Genomic DNA, 20795 nt, shown 5'->3' with positions numbered 1-20795 from the left:
TATATATATATATATAATACTAACATAGGCAGAATTAAAATTCTGTGTGACACACAACCGCCTTTTCATTATTATTCAGCATGGTAAGAAGTGGAGCAAGACAGCTCACACATTTGCAACCACAAAAGAGAAAAACAGATGAAAAAGACGGCAGGACTGCCCACAGGACACGTGATTTACTGACACTGACAACAGCTACCTGGGTTTGTAGATGACTAGTGTCCACCAGAGTGGAGGTTTACAAAAGCATCACACCAAAAACATTTTTAAAAATTATAATCCCCTGCTAAAATCAGAAAACTGTGTTAGTCTCAGAATGCTGGTCCATTCAGACATGGAGAAGTCTGAGCTGAACCTGGTTAAATGAGCCATAGACTATATAATTGGGCTGGTTTTTCAGTATTCAGGAACTAATTTGGATTATATCTCAAGTAAACTTAACTAAGCTTATTTGGCATTGCTATAAATACAAAGGAAAATGGTTTTTCCATGGGATTTCATCTTCAGAGTTAATGTAAAGGACTAATACCACTAATACAGAGAGAGCCATGACTATTAATTCAATATCAGGTTAACGCTGACTGGTAGGAACTGGTATCTCATTAGCTAACTCTGGTACATTCATGTTGAGATGGAGATGTTGATTATATGATGTCCTAGCTAAATGAACAATTGCCTAAAATAAATGTTATAATTTGCATAAAATGTGGAATTGTGACAACTGAAAAAAACTATATGAAAGTAAGATATTTTTATATATTTAAGATTTACATAAGGGTTTCCCAAACAGTTATAAAAGTATACATTCACAAATAAGTCATTTGCAATAATCATAATACATGTAAAAGTGGACTGAAATGGTGTTTCAAGCAAAGATGCTGAAGATTTTCCATTCTGGGTCAGACAGCGTCCCAGTGAAGGAAATGTCTACTAATGCTTATCTAGAATCACCCCCTCCCTCCAACCACAGCAGAACCTGCGAACAGAGGGCAGGGGGCTTGTGGCCATCACACCTCAAATGTTCTCTCTGTTTCCACGTGACTTTGCGCTCCACATGTTCGAAGAAGAATAACGTCCAGCGTTGCTGACGCCCACCCACCGGTGTAGTCGCATTATTCTCACGCACCTCCTCATTTCTTACAAAACACCACATATCACTCGCGCAACACAACTGCAAGCTCGCAACAACGCAGGTAAGACAACGAACTTTATCTTCAGCCTCCAGAAGAAAAACTCTGACATTGTGTTAGAATGTTAAAACGATTCTTTGAACATAATTCTTTCAACTTATCAAATGGTTTTTTTTCCGTTTCACATGGCTGTAAACATTGTTCTTGGTAGGAAGCCTCTCTGTAACCTACAGTGAGAACTGATCGTGCTAGATAAAAAATCACAGTATATTTCTAGTTCAGTAACCAGTGGTAGAAGTTACAGGGTAGAAGAGTTGCAGGGTAGCCTCGATGACCACAAAATGATGTTTTTCTTTTTTTGTTGTTTTATCATTTATTAATATTGTTGTTATTTTTATACTTTGATTGTGAAAGACGACCTTGAGCAACACTGTGGATCCACTGACAGGCTCTGAGAATTAAAGGTTTAAAGTTTTGAACTTTGCTTGAATGGTTTTCAACTGTGCCCCTCAGAGAATCGCACGCTGACTTCACCACCTCCTGGGAGCCCCCGGCACACTGAGACGCCCTCTGGACCATGACGCTGGCAGCAACCCTTGCGTGGGTGCCGCTGGTCCTTGTCCTCTGCCCGGCCCTGATCCAGTCATGTGACAAAGGAAGCGCTCGCGAATGCACAGACGCGGAGTTCGCTCCCGGCTCAAACTTGGCGGGCGAGGGCTTCGACATCACCAAGATGCAACGGAAGGGAGCCTTCGTGATCGACATGAGTCGGTGGAGGCTGAAGGACAAGTCCTGCACGCTGTGCGCAAACCCCTACATGGAGGGCAAAAAGCAGAAGCTGCCCCTCTCCGTGGTGGACTGGAGAGCCAGCATGAAATGCAGCATGAAAGTGTCCAGCTCGGTCTACCAGTCCAGCGAAACCCTGCTCACCAGCTCCACCAACTCCATTGAGAACGACTGGAGCGCGAGCTTGGGAATAGATGTCAAAAAGGGTCAAGGGTCACTGATGCTGGCAGGCACAAACTCCAAGCTGGCTGAATATTCCATGGAGAAAACCAAAAAGGACAGGTTCAGCTTTGCGTCTCATAGCATCTTCTGTGGATATTACAGGTAAGAGCAGTCTCACCTCTTATATGTCTATGCGCCATTAATGAATTTGCAGTGAGCAAGTGTGTACGTGTGTGTGTGTGTTGCGTTGCGATTGTTATTGTGGGCAGCGCACACACTGTGTCAGACGGTATCGAGTGTTTGCAGCTGGCTCAGGGTTCTGTTCCCTCTCTAGCTACAGGGTATCTAACAAGCCCTTCTTACACCCGGAGTTTAAGAAGGCCGTGAACCAGCTGCCAAAGGTGTACGACCCTCAGTTCAAAGTGCGTTTCTACAAGCTCATCGACACCTTTGGCACTCATTACATCACTAAGGTAAGAGCTGGAAATATTCACCACCTCCTCTAGCAGGTGCCTCAGGTGTGTATACCCAGTCCAGGTATATTCACCTTGCAGCCCATTTTCCTAAACGGTCAAAGCTAGCACCTGTCATTTTGTACTTACATCCGCCGTTCCCTCAAGACCTCGTCACACTGCGTCCGTGACGTCAGCGTGTGCGTTCTGCGCTGGACAGGTGACGCTGGGGGGGAGGGTGCAGTCGGTGACCAGCATCAAGCAGTGTCAGGCAGCCCTGCAGGGTCTGAGCGCGGATGAGGTGAAGACCTGCCTGGACGTGGAGGCTACGGCCAGTGTCATGGGCAAGGCGGACATGAAAGCAAACAGCAAGCACTGTGAGGAAGCCAAGACCAAGAGTGACTCCAAACAGAGCTTCTCCAGCATGTTCAACGACAGGTGAGCTGTTCAGAGAGCGACGAATCTCTCCACACCCGCTGCAGAACTTCACAAGTGGCAGCAATTAAGCATCGTTTTCAGCTCGCTGCACTACACAATTCAATTCCTCTGCAGCTAATTCAGACTCTCTCTCACTAACTCAGACTCTCGTTAACTCAGACTCTCTCATTAACTCACTCTCTCCCGTTAACTCAAACACTCTCATTAAGTCACTCTCTCTTGCTAACTCAGACTCTCTCTCTCACTAACTCACTCTCTCTCCAGCTAATTCAGACTCTCTAAGTCGCTCTCCCTCGCTAACTCAGACTCACTCTCTTGCTAAATCAGACTCTCTTGTTAACTCAGACTCTCTCTTGTTCCTGAAAGGTTAACAGAGATATTTGGGGGGCACACCACGGAGCCTGAGCTCCTCTTCTCTGCAGATAAAGACCCAGGCGCCTACAAGGGTTGGCTGGACTCACTGCCTCGCCTTCCAGACGTGATCTTTTATTCGCTGGAACCACTTCACGAGCTGCTGCCCACCAGCAGACCGGCCCGGAAGCATCTGCGCAGAGCGCTCCATGACTACATCCTGGAGAAGTCGCTGTGGAGGAACTGCTCTGAACCCTGCACCACGGGTGTCAAACATAACCCCAGGGAGCCCTGCGAGTGTTCCTGTCGGAACAACCCTGGCGTGACCCCAAACTGCTGCCCTTCCAAGCGTGGAATCGCACGGGTGAAAGTCACTGTGGTCAGGGCGGCTGGTTTATGGGGAGATCAAGTAACAGCAACGGACGGGTACGTTAAGGTGATCGACAAAAACAATGTGATGATTGGACGCACACCTGTGATCTACAACAGCAATTCGCCATACTGGGACATGGCCTTTGACCAAGGTGATGTTATTCTGACGGAACATGGCTCTCTGAAGCTGGAGGTATGGGACGAAGATAATAAATGGGATGATGACCTGCTGGGAGCCTGCACCATCACAATAGCAGCAGGCAAGTCGGAGAATTTCTGCACGCTAAATCACGGTCTGCTGTATTACAAGACGGAGGTGGTGTGTGGTCCTAGTCTCGCTGGTCCGTCCTGCACAGATTACGTTGGTTCTCCAATGAACCTGAATCTGGAAAAGACGTACGTGTCTCGACATGCCCGTCCCGTTCCAAAGAACATGCTGTTGGAGCTGGGGGTGATTGTGGATGAACCACAGTTCTCTTTCAACCAGATAAGAGACAATGCTGCCAAAACTCTTCTCTAGCTGTTCATAAGCACTTATGTGATGTTATCGACTGTTTTCCATGTCAAAACTGCAAATAAAAATACAGCAAATAAAGAAAAAAAATATTTTGTAGCCAACTGATGTTTCTGAGAAATACATTTGTTTCTTAATATTAGATATAACTGAAACAAATGCTAAACGTGTGACCCCAAGCAACCTGTCTAACATGACATATTGCACCTGAAGTTTGCTGTGAAACTAAGTTAAACTAGCCTGAATAAGGTGGTGTACCTGAAGAGATTAGTGATGACATCTTTTGTGTTTATTTATTTTGTGTTACATTGTGTAATGGAGTGGAAATATTACAGTGCAGATATATTTTAAAACTATTTGTATATAAAAATGGAATTACTATTTAAAATGCAAGCTCTGTTGGTATAATGTGCCTTAAAGTACCTAATGTATCAAATGTAATATAAATGCTTTGCAGTGTTTTTCCAGATAAATACAGTTAGTACGCATTAACCACCTGTCAGTCACTATTCATCAGAAACTTGACAATGTTTTTTTGTTTTGCTTTAGACGTGAATATTCAGGCGGAGTTTTGTTTTGAATAGTGTAGAATCTGAATTCACGCTATGCCTTCCCCTGAAATAAATTTGCTTAAGATGTCGAACAACATCGTCTCTGGTGTGGCTCGGTGTGCAGACAGACAGGAAGCCACGTGTCTTCCTCTGAGCGGAAGAGGTCTGAGCAGGGTCCGTGGAGCCGTGTTTGAGCAGAGAGACCCACCATGACAGACCCAGCACCTGACACGTCTGCCTCTGACTCAACTCTCAAACATTATTTACTGATGATTGAGGATCAGAAAGAAGCCATCACTGCATTCGCTGCAGTGTTCTTGAGTATCATGTCCTCCATATGTCTAATTTAAGAACATGTTCATAAGTTCTCAGAAAACAGAAGAGTTTTTTCCCTCCCGGAAAAATGTGTTTAACACAAGTAGGTCTTTAATCTACTCTTATATAAAGAATTATGCAAACACCACAAGCACTCGGCAGAGGATGTAAGGGAACACCTTTAGTGTTTATAAGAATGAACATACCAACCATAAACAGTGCTCAAGAGGTTCGAGTTAGATACATTAACCATCAAAGGGAGCAAGCCACACCTCAACAGCAGGGGATAGATGGAGAGAGAGAGAGAGAGAGAGAGAGAGAGAGAGAGAGAGAGAGAGAGAGAGAGAGAGAGAGAGAGCGCAAGACACAGATGACACCAGAAGAACCACATGGTCACCACCAGAAACATCACACACGACAGTTTTCACACACACACACACACACACACACACACACGCACGCACGCCCGCACGTACGTACATGGACACGCACACAGAGGAACAATGGTGAAAAGATGTAACCACTAATGCACAACAAAAACAACACAAATAGAAACTGCACAATGAGGACAATACGAAGGATCACATGGAGGTCACGGCGAAGCCAGACATCACGCTGGGTAACACCTGGTCGCCATGGAGATCAGCCTGCAAGGTACGCATGGATTCCATGCAAACATGAAGACATGTAGAGACATGAGACACACAACCATTACAAGGCCAGAGGAAACAGGGCAGTATCACATAAATAAAACACACCCATTCAAAAACAAAAACAGGACCAAGAAAAATAAACAATGAAACAAACAAACAAATAAATAAATAATCCCGAGTCCTTGTTATTTCACACCTTTGATTCCGTTTCCGTAGAAACCGCCCAGGCCGTACTGGCTGGCCTCTTTGTTCGCTGCAGAAAAAAATGAATAAAAAAGTGATGTTTATGGGTCCAGTTGACCCGCACAGCTGAACTGAACTGTAGGCATGTGCTCAGAACACCCACCTCCATAGGGACCTGGGCCTCCAGGACCAAGGCCTACACCATATCCTACACAGGGACATTATACCAGTTAATCTCACTCTCAGCACACAACACACACCCTAAACATAATATAGTGTGTGTGTGTGTGTGTGTGTGTGTACCTGCTGGCTGTGCTCTGTATTCTCTCCCATCTTCTGAAAGGTAACCAAAATATAATTAAGATAATCCTGTTTAGACTTTCCAACACACCTGAACATGTATATGGAAAAGCATGCACACACACACACACGCACACACACACACACACACACACACACTAACTCACCATATGGCAACTTTCCACCATCACTTCCAAAACTGAGCTGCTGAGGTCCATAGGAATAGCCATTATCACCTGGACAACACACACACACACACACACACACACACACACACACACACACACACACACACACACACACACACACACACACGCTAGCACCCACAATCACATCTGTACTGTTTGCCATTTCCACCTTCATCCTTCATAACCAACCTTCCAGGCCAGCAGGGAGGACAGGAGCGCCATTGTATGCAGGCTGACTACCATCTCCACCTGCTTCAGAAAGGGCCACACAATCCCCAATCAGCCACACAGCTGCATTCAATCAGTCATTTCACTTCTACACCCTCAAGCCTACACCTACGACACACTAAATGTGGTAAGTGAGTAATTTACCCGTCACAGGTTCCAGGACACCACCACCAGCACCACCTGAAAGAGAGAAAGGGGAGGGAGGGGGGGAGAGAGGGAGGGAGGGAGGGAGAGAGGGAGGGAGGGAGGGAGAGGGGGACAGTGAGAGAGAGGGCTCCTTGTCTCAAAGTTCAGTTGGCCTTTGACTCAAAACCTCAGGCAAATTGTCACTAGATGACAGCAAGAGATTTGCTTTGACATTTGAATGATGCGTGCACACATGCACCGTGACACACCTGTTGTGCAGGTACACGTACACACACACACACACACACACACACACACACACACACACACACACACAAGAGCCACATGTTTTACCCAAAGTGGTGTCTGGTCCCAGACCTGTGGGTTGACCTACGTAAGGAGCTCCATAGCCACCTGCTTTGCCTTGAGGACCAAGCCCAGCAGAAACAACAGGATGGCCACCAGCAGCACCGAGCACAGAGCCTGGAGTGGCGCCCCCTACAGACATAAAACAGCTACTGCATCAGAGAGCAACCACACGAGAAAAGTAAAGCACAAAGCCCTCACTGCTGAATTAGCCCTCACTGCTGAATTATGCTGATTCATATCCTTGAACAGCTTTGCAGTGTTGGCCTTTTTTCACCTTTAATTTTTAATGAAGAGGAAGAGATGAAGAGTTCAGGCACTTTTCCCTAACCAAGTGGTTAAGGCATTTTGAAAATGTGGCTAAACCTTTGACATGCAGATTTTATGCTGTGGCATTTCTCCAGGAACGTTGGGAACAAGCAGAAAATGGGACAGATCTCCACCCTCCCCTCCACCCTCCTCTCCCCATTCTCACCATACTTCCCAGCTTTGGCATCAGGGATGCTGCCCAGACCCAGACCCAGACCGGCTGCTCCAAAGCCCCCAGCTCCCAGACCTAGAGCCAGCAAACACGGATCAGACACCCCCGTCGGCTGCCTGCTCACCCACACTCCCGGCTGTTCAGAAGAGCAGCTGACGCCCGATGGGCCCGGCACGCACGGCAGGCCGAGTGGGGCGTTCATTGGTGTGTTATTGAGCCTAAAATACCCTGCTTGAAAAGGCACTGCAGTTGTCAAATACAGTACATCTGAAACGACTGTTTCTTTTCTCTGTGGATAAGTGAGTGGTACAGTCTAAGAGAGAGATTTGGAGATGATGATACATTTTGAAGGAAAGATTACACTGCACAACACCTCAAAGCACCTCAAGAACCAAGTGCAATTCTATCAATGTAAATATATTATAGGATATATTAAATTCCTGAGTTTAGGGGGTGGTAATTCATTTTGTCTTTTTGACTGCAGCTACTAGAACTACATACACTTAACCAGTACACCCCCCCCCCCTTCCCCCCCTAGTGTGTGATCAGAGGTCTTACCAGCCTTCGCACCAAGCCCAGCACCTTCAGCTAACGCTGCTGGGTAGCCCAGCTCTGGAACACCATTATAGTTCTTAATTATTGGTCTGTGCATGTGTTAGTGTAAGACCAGAGCATTGTTCTGAAGACACAAGGAAACCTACCAGTCCCGTAGCCATCGCCGTAGCCGTTACTGCCATAGACGTTGCCAAACCCTGAGGACAAACAGAGACTCATTACCCCTCCCAGTGAAGTAGGATTACAAGGATTGTATGTTGCTGAAAACAACACCATATAAGGTACTGAACAGCATAAGAATTACCGAGTTAAATATACACAAAACCAAGATAAGCAATATCTTATCAATAGCAAATCGATAAGTAATATGTCTGTGCCCTTTTCAGTATGTAACACAATCATTCAAAGAAACAAAACCAAAAATCAGACAATGAAAAGCTTCCTTTAGTCGGACACACATTCATGCACACGCATACACACACTGATATCTGGTCACACTTTATTTTCACAGATACTGGTGATAGGAAGTCATATTTCATTTTTCCTGACGTCAGTAAAGCAATCATGTGGGTAACGTCTCTGACCATTATCATATCCTGTCAATTCTCACAATTCTTAGCAGGTCTTTGAATGTTCAAGTTTTATATCTTTATGTCTTATTGTGCTTTACACACACACACACACACACACACACACACACACACACACACACACACACACACACACACACACACACACACACACACACACACACACACACACACACACACACACACACACCTTATATTGTCTTTACTTTATACATACTGTGTTTAAATACAGAGATGAATCTGGTTATCTGCAGTAGTATTAGTTCTATATTCATAGATGATCTACAGACGTGAGTGTGAAGAGTGAAGAATCAGGAACAAAAACATAAGCAAGTAACAGCAGGGGAAAGGGGCGTGGCCTCACCGCTCTGCCGGCCCATTTTCCCTGCTTGTGGGTATCCAGCTGGCCCCAGTCCTAAACCAGAACACAGAGTTTCACTCACGGTATCAGAGCACGGCAGAGCAGACGACTGCTAGCATGACCGAATCACATCCCCTGCAGTCGCTTACCCATGTAATGACTCATGTGCAAACTCTAAATATACTAGAGGACTATTTCAGAGCTCAGATGGTCTTCCACTGGTCATGCGTGAGGGGGTGAGGTACACACCTACTCCGTAGCCATTGGCCAGCCCTGCCGTGGGATAGCCAACCGCACCCAGGTTGTAACCTGCCACACACAAGCAAATTCTCCATAAAACACAGTGGGATTGTGAGAAATGTAAAACACGCCACTCGTTCGATGTTGTGATTGGCCGGGAGCTTTAGAAGCACAAACGACATGGTGGTATGTAGGTGATATAATCCCAAAGGGCGGCTCATGGTATATGTACTACCATACCAAATACCTTAATCTACCCAGAATAAAACACAACACATAATGTACCCTTAACCTTAACTAATGATACACTGATCGATTCCTATCGCTGATCATAAACGATACAGTGTACACCGTCCAGACCTTTGTGGCTATATCACCTACACTTCCCCAGGCATCATACATCATCAAACAGGGAGCCAGAAGACCCTGTGGAGCAAGAATTAATAAACAAATACATACATACATATCACGTGACCCACTATTATAACTGAATGCTGTGACAACAGAAGCGAACTGAAAAGTTTGAAGCACAAAGAAGCCAGGTTCGAGCAGTAGGTCACATTCAAAAAGGGGGGGGGTGCCTGTGAAGCTTGAAAGCTGTGGGCGGAGACAGTTTTCATGTGGGGGTGTGGCTTAGCAATCGTGACTCAGCAGTGTTGGAAGGGTGGAATTTTTTCACACCTAAATCCTTTATGCCGTTCGGGTATTACAAGTCAGAGATACACCAAAGAGTCTGCACTCACTGAAACGGAGTCTGATTTAGGATGTTAAAAAGACCACCCTGCGTGTGGCATGCACCCGGCCGCTCAGGCTTGGACATGCTTGACACGTGAACTTTACCAGTCCTGGCTGGTTTGACGGCCTTCTCACGAGGCTTGGCTCCTCCTACACCGTAAGAAGAATTATTTAAAAACCCAGCAGCTGCAACAATCACACCTTAACCACCCAAACTAAAGAGAAGCCTTATGTGTTGCACTCTGTCCACAGTGTTGAATTTAACTCTTGCAGAGTTTGACGGAAGGTAGCGTTTATAGCACAGACCGAGCAGGATCTCTCAATGTCAATGTAGGACGTAACTCGACACCATAGGAGGTAATTCAAACCTGGTGATTTTTACCACATACAGCAGTTGTTCCCGTGTGGTGTCCTAAGCAACCCGTGCTCTTCCCATGTTTGTGTCTGTTCTGTGTCCCCTGCCCCCACCCCCACTGGTGACACATGGCCTTGTCTCCACTGGTTCCAGTGTAGGAGAACAGGGCCCCATCTCTGGACTGTGGAAGGGAACCACTGGTGTATGGGCCACAGCTCAGGGTGGTGTTGCCCTGCAGGTGAACAGGGTGGTTCACCTACACCTGTACCACTGATTTACCTTTAGGCCCCAACACTCCTACTGGGCCTGGTCCATAACCTGGAAAGCAGAGCACTGGTGATCGCCCATGGCAAACATTACTTCTTGCATGCTACATACTATAACATGCTCATTTGTCATTGTGTCTTTACTACAATGACACTGGAATGAAGGTTTAACCTCTGCTGCTAGATGATAAGAGATTGCTGGCCCGGTCACACAGTAGTGACTGGTGGCCATGGATGAATCTCTGGTGCATTACCGTTGCTGATGCCCCCAGCTCCATTAGAAACTCCTGCCCCTGGTCTGTATCCTGTCGGACCATATCGTTAGTTAATACTACAACACGGTCACAGTGATGGCACTTTAATTCCGCCAGGACCGGCCAATCTGGATTGAGCTAGCGAAGAGCTAAAATATTCTTGAAATATAAACAAAGGAGCAAGCAAGGCCAGGGCCGGACCGACACGCCCACGTTTAACACGGCCTCTGGCCGACCGACGTCCTGAACCCCCACAGATTGTACTGCTGCCTTCTAATGACCCAGAGACATCCCACAGCCATAAACAGAGAAGTGAGACAGAGATGTTCAGAGTTTACCTTCCTGTCCATTGGCTACCACTGGCCCGCGGTAGAAACCTGTGAGCCAAGACAACAGTTACTGAATATAAACATGCAAGAAATTTGACGTAGATAATTTCCCTGCACCATACAACAACCAGAGGTCTTGCCACTAAACAACACACTCTGAAGACCACACACTCAGTGGACAGCTCTGTTAAACTGACCGGAGTGGAACCTTTAGCTCTATAGGAGATTTAGCCTAACTACATAGCATGGTGTATCAGAATATTTATGGAGCGGAGAGAATTACCATTGCTTTGGGCACCTGGTCCATTGGGTGCTCCGGGTGTGGGACCATATCCTGAATATCACAACACAGATTACCACTCAAAGCTCCATCATACTGACCTAATCAGCTTGAATGTACTTTTACAAAGACATGTCTGTAGATCTGCCAAAGGGATGGTCTACGTTTACAAAGAAAAGGCGAGTGATCTATCACCAAACATGCACTATACAATTTCTGAAAACTGTAAAGCACACTGTAAATCATGGCGTTGTGAGCATGCGAGGTTTACAGCGAGGTTCTAAACAGACCTCCGTGAAGCAAACACTGCTGCTTCACACGTTTCTCTAAAGGACGTGTGAACAGCTTTAGCACCAGACATGTGAGCAGTTTTAGCATCAAACATGTTCCCTTCTCCTCTGTTCTGTCTTGCATTTGGTAAATCACACAGTACAGATGTGGCCAATGCCAACGCGAGCCTTCTCCGGCACTGGACACACCCTCCTGTGAGCAGAGGGGAGTGGCAGAGACTCAGGACGAACACATACGTTTACCGTTTCCTTTATGTCCCTGTCCAACAGGAAGTACTCCTCCAACCCCATTACCTACACACACACACACACACACACACACACACACACACACACACACACACACACAAACGCACACCATCCCACGACGAACAGTTTTTGTTGTGAGTGAATAACAACATGTAGGCGCACATGCAGACACACACGCACACACACACACACAAAGCCTCAGGGTTGACTGTGTGCTTATGAGCTTGCTGACAAGACAAATATCAGAACCTCAAATAAATGTTATGACAGTTTGATAATTCCAGACGCAAGGCTCACAGTGACATAATTAATGCAAATTAGATACACAGTGATGACACTTAGACATATCAAAACCACAGTCAAAAAATAAAATGCTGGACAAAACGTTGAACACATGAACCAAAGAACCAAACACCAAAGACAACACGTGACAAAAACACACACGTGAAAAGTGTTCAGCTGCAGGAGACACATATCATCACTGGACACCCTGCACACAGGAACAGGAACACAGACACCAGCCACCAGGTTCTGCACATATCAAAGAAAAAAACTCAAAAAGCTAAATGAGACAGATCAAGCAAAGTGACTGCCCACTCCGAACTATCACTCTGGGTTCTGTTTCCTTCTAGTTCAACCATGATCAGAATTCTGATGACCTGGACTTAGTGGACCAAGATTTCCTTCATCGAGACAGCTGAGAAGACCTTCACTCTGGAATTCTGCTCCCTTGAGTCATTGGTGGTACAATATCTGCTTTACATCTCGATCTTAAAAGTGCACGTCTAAGACTTTGTGTAGATGTTCTAAGATCTTGTGTGGATCCCAGCAGCACAACGTTTGCACTCTGCCCTCCTGTCTACTCGTGTAGCTCGGCTCTCTCTCCTTATGGCTACTGCATCTGCCTGGAGTAGCTGGGTCAAAACCATGGATCTGAATTGGTGAAACTGGTAAACCAAGATGCCGTTGGTCAGATTAAGTGACACCAAGAATCGATTACTTAGCCTTCCTGTATCAGTGACCAGTTTGTGAATGTCACTGGATTGCTCTTTAGCATAGATGGCTAGCTTATGTATCTGTAGTAAACAGACATAGCCACCCACTCAACATTACATGAAAGCTAAATAAGACAGTCCAGAACCTCAACTGTCCAGAACCTGGAGATCATGAATAAAAATAATGAATTAGATGTGCTGTATCTAGAGATGCAAAAATACATTTCATTTTTCTTCCCCAGTTCGGTTTTTAAACAGAACCGAGGGGCTAAACAGCCTGGCCAGTGGAAGTCATGAACTGGGATTAACTGGGATGCAGATGAGACCTGAGGATCACCATCGGCCAGCACAATAAAGAGACAAGAACCATGGGCAGCAAGGTCAGCAAGATGACGCTGAACTGCCAGACACAGGCAAGACACAGGCCAGACACAGGCCACACAGAGGCCAAGCACAGACCTGGCACAGGCCACACAGAGGCCAAGCACAGACCTGGCACAGGCCAGACACAGACCACACAGAGGCCAGGCACAGACCTGGCACAGGCCAGGCACAGACCTGGCACAGGCCAGACACAGACCACACAGAGGCCAGGCACAGGCCAGGCACAGACCAGGCACAGACCAGTCAGAGGCCAGACACAGGTCAGGCAGCAACTGAAGCTGCTGAGACAGAAAGCACAACTCGCCTCTTCTCTCAGACACTCTCTCCAGCCGCCCGACAGTGTATGAGACTACAACAGAGAGAATCTCTAGGAGGGTTCTGCCATGCCAGCGGTTCAAAGAGCTCCAGGCCTTCTGAGGCGTGGTGAGATTAATCGTGCACAGAGGCAGGATGGGTTTGAGGAATATTAAGTAACAGGGTGAGTTGCAAAACTGTCCATAAGTATTATATTGAAAGGGAAGGGGAAATCATACAAAGGACAGAAAGAATACTGATGTGAGTTAACCATTGCATCTAATCACTCACCAGTAGACAGACCCGCACCACATCCTGAATGACATGATATAGATCTTTTCTGATACTGATCAGGAGGTCTGCCACTCACCACAAACACAAAATAATTACTGAATTCATCCAGCCACACTGGACAGTCAAACACAAACGCCAAACTGTGCTCACAAAAGCCAGGAAAAGAGGAAAGAGAAAAGATAAAAGAGAGGACCCTGTCCTGCAGTGCTCCGATAGACGTCTCGTACCCGTGTGGGTAGACTGCTGAGAGGAGTGTAGCATATACCCCAGAGCACAGTGACCCCTCCAACACCAACATTCTCCAGCAAACACCATCTTAACGATGGCTTTATAATGTTTAGAAAAATAACTGTGGCCAGCCCCAGTGCACCGATGTGAACGTAGCAGAACCTTCCAGAGCCTTCAACAAGCACCCTAGCACTGTGACTCTGCTGGACAATGTTGTGTCTTCACTGCCTGGAATTGGAAAGAAGATCAAACACACACCACTTGTGCCTGTGATTAAAAGAACCATTATCCACATCTACTGCCAAAACCCACAGACAAAAGATGTGTGCAGGGCCCGTGACCATGCACCTGCAGATAAAAGACTGGACCAGGAACAAAATCCCTGTGATATGACCTGGTTTGGGAAGTGGGGAAAACATATAAACACAAGACTTAAGTTAGACTATAGGAGAACATTCATGCACACACTAACATCACAGAGACGCAGAGCTACAGACAGATGGCTAGGCTGCAGGCCTACACTCAGAGGGCAATCATCCGCCCCATTTTCAGAAGGGAGGAACCCAGTTCAGTAAAGCAGGTCATTTTGATCTAATGGATCAAATAGCCACTGAAATATCAGAACATGAGTTACTCTTGTCAGTCAGGACTTCTTTGCAAAGAAATACCATAGTATATTTTTCTTATATACAGTATATATGAGGGTTTTTGTGGTGAATATTTGTATTGGAAACAAATGTTTTTTTTGGATAAAGAAGTCTTTTAGCTTATTAAAAATATGCTTCCAGTTGAGTGTCTCCAAATTAGTTTGGAGCTTCGAAGGACTTTGAAGTGGCAGAAAGCGAAGGCAGCAGGAATCTACATAACCAACAACCATCTACATGTTGATTTTATTTGTTTTACATCAGTGACACGCTGTCACTCTGCAAATGTTCGTGAAACTATATTTGATTCAGTGAGTGAGGCCCCACTGCAGGATCCAGCATCCCCTCACCAACACCACAGCACAGTGGGGAAAAGCACAGACGCTGTGCGCTACGTTTGGTTGGATTACTGCAGAACTGAAACAGGAGAAGGAATGTTTACATGATCAGCTGTTGATAAGCCCGTGACTGGTCAGCTAACCAGGCGGTCAAATGAGAGAAAGGAGAGGGAGGGATGTTCACTGAGTGACATTACAATTAACCTACCACGTCCAGGGTATCCACCAGTACTGTAACCTAGCAACAAGATAGGATAGGGGCAAAGGTTAGTGAAAATAGAAATAAGCACATTTGTATTGTATCTGCATCACATCCACACACACACGCGTACACGTCCTATTCAGACACCAACATTAAATCAACATGTCAGCTGTAGATCAGCACTAAGACGTTTAATCACAGCCACTGAAGAATGTCCATCACAGTGTATGTGATGTTTTTATCACGTCACAATGACAGTTTGGCTGATTAGGTCAGACTGTGTCTCATCAACAGTCTACGATCATCTCCTCAAACGATAAGGAGTCACATATTGAACTCTCATATACACACACAGCACACAAGCTGCAAAAAGATGAACACACATACCAAAAAAAACAAAAAAAACAACAGCAGCATCAACAACAGGTAAGCAGATAAACAGGTAAGCAAGTAAACAAGTAAGCAGCAGACTCACCTGGCTGGAGACCATAGCCGTTCGTGTATCCTGGAGACAGAAGACACCAATGAACCCAACAGGTAAAACAAATAATCACAGTTTCAGCTCTCACAAATAACCAATGAGAGATCAGGAATTCATCTCACCTCGTCCTGCCAGTTTTCCTGCCTGGGGTGGCAGTCCCATCGCCAGGCCATTACCAAGACCCAGGCCTGGTCCCAGGCCCGCCCCCAAACCCGCCCCCAGGCCCGCCCCCAGATTCGCACCCAGACCAGCACCTAGAGTCCAGCAAGGCAGAGCATCAGCGCACTCTCATACAAATACACAAACACAGGTGTTCACCTGCCACACGAGCCTCGAAGTGCATCTACAAAGTGCTGTGAAAGAATTAGCATGAAGGCACATGGGACAAAAATGTGGGTGGTGTGTAACGAATCTTTGGGGCTCCCGAGTCCTACCGTAGCCTGCCAGAGGGGTCCCGAAGCCTTGCTTCACAGCTCCCCTGGTAGCCAAGGGCCTGTAAGCTCCCACTGAAAGGAAACGACATCTACTCAGTCCTCATGACCACATCACACACTCTGCTCACACTCATTCTCTGCTAGCAGCATCATTAAAGTGAAATGATGTCAGCTCACCTCCGAGATAACGGCCGGCTGCTGACAACACAGAACACAAGGGGTTAATGTTACCGCATTTACCCTGTATGCACTTCAGCAAGCTATGCAGAACACATATGCAAACAATGAAAACATAGGTGCACCCAAACACACACACCTCCACCCGTCTGGCCACTACCCCACCTCCACCCCACTGGCCTCTTCCCCACCTCCACCCCTCTGGCCTCTTCCCCACCTCCACCTCATTGGCCTCTTCCCCACCTCCACCCCTCTGGCCTCTTCCCCACCTCCACCCCTCTGGCCTCTTCCCCACCTCCACCCCTCTGGCCTCTTCCCCACCTCCACCCCACTGGCCTCTTCCCCACCTCCACCCCTCTGGCCTCTTCCCCACCTCCACCCCTCTGGCCTCTTCCCCACCTCCACCTCATTGGCCTCTTCCCCACCTCCACCCCTCTGGCCTCTTCCCCACCTCCACCCCACTGGCCTCTTCCCCACCTCCACCCCTCTGGCCTCTTCCCCACCTCCACCCCTCTGGCCTCTTCCCCACCTCCACCCCTCTGGCCTCTTCCCCACCTCCACCTCATTGGCCTCTTCCCCACCTCCACCTCATTGGCCTCTTCCCCACCTCCACCCCTCTGGCCTCTTCCCCACCTCCACCCCACTGGCCTCTTCCCCACCTCCACCCCTCTGGCCTCTTCCCCACCTCCACCCCTCTGGCCTCTTCCCCACCTCCACCCCCTTGCACCACTACCCCAGTGGCACTAGGTGCTCTGCTTACCGCCCGCTTTCCCTGCTCCGTAACCGCGGCCTCCCAGAACACCAGCACCTGGAGGGCAGATGGCGCAGAATTTATTACAATGCGTAACATTTTTGGAAACTTTAACAACATTAAGATTGGAGGTAAATGTGGACGTAGGAGGTGACTGATCCACACACCTCCAGGCTTTGTCCCGAGACCACCAAGAGCTGCACCTTGAGGGCAAAAACGGATATGAAGGAGAACTGTTGAGACAACTACTGGGCTACATACTGGGCTACGTCAGGGCTACATAAGGACAGCACAGTTCATTACCTCGAGTTGGTGTCAGCCTCCCCAGGGGTCCAGTCTGAGGTCTAACTCCTGGTAAAAAAATATATAAATAAAAGAACGAATGAATTAACAAATGAATGAAAGACCAAATGAATGAAAACGAGAAAGACAGAAGGAGACATATATGGTTCAGATCTTTCAGACGTGGTGTCACCTACTCCATGGAGAGCACCATGAAATAAGAGAATGATGTGCTACTCAAACAGTGTACAATGCTGCGTAATATGACCCTTGATATGAACCCTTTAGAGTGTCTGGAAAGATGTCACACGTTACTGCAAACGTCAAGACTTCTTATGGCAGGTGTAGACTCGGAGCTCCAGACGTTTATATACAGTTATATGCGTAGCTGCTCAATTATGCATAGCTACACGTAAAACACACATCCAGGGTACACATGAGATATCTGGTTTTTCGTCTTTGTGTTGAGTGTTTTACGATGAAAACGCAGTTGCCATGGCCAATAAAATATTACGGCTGACGTAAAAAGCGATTAGCTATGCGGACGTTATTGGGCTGCTTCGCCAAATCAGCACAAAACGGGCACGCGGAGGACAGCGCGAACAGGCTGCTATTGATGTGCGCGCACACTAACACAAACGGATGGACTGTGTGTGGGTTGTAAGTCTCCGCTCGCGGCTGGTCGTCAAATTTTGACCGCCTACGCCAGCTCTAGGTCCCGGTCTGTGATTTTCTGCCATAGCAGTAAATCATGAAATCCGGGGGCTCTTAAACTGCGGCTGCGCATGCAATTACGTCAGCTGGAAAGCGTTCAGACAAGAGAGACGCGCTTCGTATTGAACCTGCTCCAGAAGTCTCCTTTCACCTACATTTAACCATCATGTCAAAAAAGTTATCGTTACGGCCAGCTTAAATGAATATATATATTCATGGCACCATTATATACACACACACACACACACACACACACACACACACACACACACACACACACACACACACACACACACACACACACACACACACACACACACACACACACACACACACACACACACACACACACACACACACACACACACACACACACACACAGTCATGTTGGGGCAGTCATGGCCTGGTGGTAGGGAACTGGTCTTGTGACTGGAGGGTCGTGTGTTCGATTCCCAGACCTGAGGCCATGACTGAGGTGCTCTTGAGCAAGGCACCTAACCCCAACTGCTCCCCAGGCGCCGGGCTAGGGCTGCCCACCGCTCTGGGCATGTGTGCACCACAGCCCCCTTGTAATCACTGGTGTGTGAGAGTTAACTGCACAGGTGGGTTAAAAGCAGAGGACAAATTTTGATTGCGGTATAAAAAATCACAATTGACAAAATATGGCACACACACACACACACACACACACATATATATATATATATATATATATGTGCAAAGTGTTGAACCGTGTATGTATGTATACACGGTTCAACACTTTGCTGCTCTCTCTTTCTTGTTACCTTAAAACAATAATATTACAATTCGATGGATAGCTCTAATTATTATTAGTATTATTTCCTATTATTATTAACACTAACTGGTATAGAAAATCACTATTGTGACTTTTTAACGATCAACGCTGTGGCTCAGCACTTGTGTGATGTCATTCCAACTTTTCATCGGCTTGCTTCATCTGTAGGTCTTTCAAAAAGTCAAAGTTTGAATGATCCCTCCAACTCAGTATCGTTACACAAGAGTTTGTTTGGTGAAATATGACTGTTCATGTTATTTACGTCAATAAGAGATCCGTGTATCATGCCTTCATCAAACCATGTCCAGAGTACTTTCAAGTAAGATAACTACAGAGATGCACACTGACCGTTTTGTTAACAGTTTGTCAGATATTTCAGATTGTCAAGATACACCCCTATGATCTACCATCCACACCATCACACCAGGTAAACCAGGCCTGTTAATTCCATCATGCTCCCATCTATTGTTTATAAGGTAGATGTTATTAATATTTTTAATTAGGTTAAACATACATAGGTTTCAACAGTTTTAATACAGATAATGTACTTTTTCGCAGTAGCTTCCCAAGTGTGAACACATTACTTAACTAAAATAGCAACTCGTAAATTAATTCAAAACCAAGTAGCAGATATCATACCTGTCTCAACATAAAACAAAGCAACATAATTTCAAGCCACTGACAACACTTCCACCCCAGCCATCATACTACCTTTACTTCAGTACTCAATCCCTAACGATCTCTTCCTCGCCTTGGCCGAGGCAGTGTCAGATGGACCCTGCCCGGTGTCTCTTACCTCCTTGGATGGAGCACTGAGCTAGCAGCAGCACCAGGAGAGTTTGTCCCAACATGGCGGCTGATTGACAGACAGGCAGACAGACAGGAAATAGTAAAACAGTCAGATAGCCAGAGAGCAGTGTAAGCTAACTGGCTGGAGAAATGTCTGAGTCTCAGTGTCTGTGTGCTTTTTAAATATGCCTTGGACCTCTTTGCGCCTTCCCTCCTCAACAGCCCTGCCTCCTTTCATGCCATTGGGCATCTCTGCAAGTCTGATGGGGTTTTTCTTTTCCCCACTTGCCCCCTGCCTCCTCCCCTGGGCAGGATGAGCCAGACTGCCCTGCCCTGAGCGCCTGTCCAAAGACATTGTGTACATTCTGACCACTCAGGGGTGCTAACAGGATGAGTGGGAGCATGAGGAAGTCAGGATGGCCTGAGGAGACAGGAGAGAGGAAGGAGAACAGTTCAATATGAGAGACACGGAGGAGAACAGTTCAGTTTGACAGACAGGGAAGTGAACAGTTCAGTCTGAGAGACAGGGAGGAGAACAGTTAAGTCAGAGAGATGGGGAGGGGAACAGAGAGACCGGGAGGAGAACAATTCAGTCAGAGAGACAGGGAGGAGAACTGTTCAGTCAGGGAGACCATTGACTCTGAGAGACAGGGAAGAAAACAGCTCAGTCAGAGACAGGGAGAACAGTTCAGTTTGAGAGACCGGGAGGGGAACAGTTCAGTCAGAGAGACAGGGAGGAGAATAGTTCAGTCAGAGAGACCGGGAGGAGAACAATTCAGTCAGAGAGACAGGGAGAACAGTTCAGTCTGAGAGACAGGGAGGAGAACAGTTAAGTCAGAGAGACCGTTCACTCTGAGAGACCGGGAAGAAAACAGTTCAGTCAGAAAGACAG

At 46.7% G+C, this 20795-nt stretch overlaps 2 protein-coding genes across 14 annotated transcripts; one reads left to right on the top strand and one right to left on the bottom strand.

The window, feature by feature from the left end:
• The first annotated feature begins 97 nt into the window (after window positions 1-97).
• LOC143507413 (perforin-1-like) lies at window positions 98-4845 on the top strand. The gene is made up of 5 exons (XM_076996561.1): window positions 98-1193; window positions 1644-2240; window positions 2413-2551; window positions 2751-2968; window positions 3335-4845. The coding sequence occupies exons 2-5, from the start codon at window positions 1708-1710 to the stop codon at window positions 4209-4211; spliced, it is 1767 nt and encodes a 588-aa protein (XP_076852676.1). The 5' UTR covers window positions 98-1193; window positions 1644-1707; the 3' UTR covers window positions 4212-4845.
• A 387-nt stretch (window positions 4846-5232) lies between these two features.
• Window positions 5233-20099, bottom strand: LOC143507291 (uncharacterized). Of its 13 annotated transcripts, none has more exons than XM_076996551.1 (28): window positions 19911-20099; window positions 17626-17673; window positions 17490-17525; window positions 17332-17379; window positions 16572-16592; window positions 16395-16466; window positions 16083-16214; window positions 15955-15984; window positions 15486-15515; window positions 12089-12145; window positions 11565-11615; window positions 11291-11329; window positions 10953-11003; window positions 10712-10750; window positions 10183-10227; window positions 9352-9411; window positions 9106-9156; window positions 8298-8348; window positions 8155-8208; window positions 7591-7671; window positions 7104-7247; window positions 6768-6803; window positions 6585-6644; window positions 6375-6443; window positions 6211-6240; window positions 6071-6115; window positions 5921-5977; window positions 5233-5718 (listed from the first exon to the last, which is right to left on the bottom strand). In XM_076996551.1, the coding sequence occupies exons 1-28, from the start codon at window positions 19963-19965 to the stop codon at window positions 5714-5716; spliced, it is 1497 nt and encodes a 498-aa protein (XP_076852666.1). In that variant the 5' UTR covers window positions 19966-20099; the 3' UTR covers window positions 5233-5713. The 13 variants fall into 13 exon arrangements, with proteins under 13 accessions (XP_076852666.1, XP_076852663.1, XP_076852661.1 ...); XM_076996548.1 differs by having other exon boundaries at window positions 6211-6243; window positions 19911-20098; XM_076996546.1 differs by having other exon boundaries at window positions 6585-6647; window positions 19911-20097.
• Window positions 20100-20795: the final 696 nt, after the last annotated feature.

Source organism: Brachyhypopomus gauderio, chromosome 2 (genome assembly GCF_052324685.1).
Source record: "Brachyhypopomus gauderio isolate BG-103 chromosome 2, BGAUD_0.2, whole genome shotgun sequence".
In the NCBI taxonomy this organism is placed as follows: Eukaryota; Metazoa; Chordata; class Actinopteri; order Gymnotiformes; family Hypopomidae; genus Brachyhypopomus; species Brachyhypopomus gauderio.
The sequence above is the reverse complement of the archived record's forward strand: the minus strand, read 5'-3'. Positions and strand labels throughout refer to the sequence as shown.

Excerpts from the sequence above, each read along its gene's own strand:
- LOC143507413 (XM_076996561.1), top strand. The coding sequence starts at position 1,708 with ATGACGCTGGCAGCAACCCTTGCGTGGGTGCCGCTGGTCCTTGTCCTC. Across the intron at positions 2,241-2,412 it reads ATCTTCTGTGGATATTACAG|CTACAGGGTATCTAACAAGC; the intron begins GTAAGAGCAGTC and ends TTCCCTCTCTAG. Across the intron at positions 2,552-2,750 it reads GCACTCATTACATCACTAAG|GTGACGCTGGGGGGGAGGGT; the intron begins GTAAGAGCTGGA and ends TGCGCTGGACAG.
- LOC143507291 (XM_076996543.1), bottom strand. The coding sequence starts at position 19,965 with ATGTTGGGACAAACTCTCCTGGTGCTGCTGCTAGCTCAGTGCTCCATC. Across the intron at positions 16,215-16,394 it reads GACCCCTCTGGCAGGCTACG|GTGCTGGTCTGGGTGCGAAT; the intron begins GTAGGACTCGGG and ends GCTGGACTCTAG. Across the intron at positions 11,004-11,290 it reads GGTAGCCAATGGACAGGAAG|GATACAGACCAGGGGCAGGA; the intron begins GTAAACTCTGAA and ends ATGGTCCGACAG.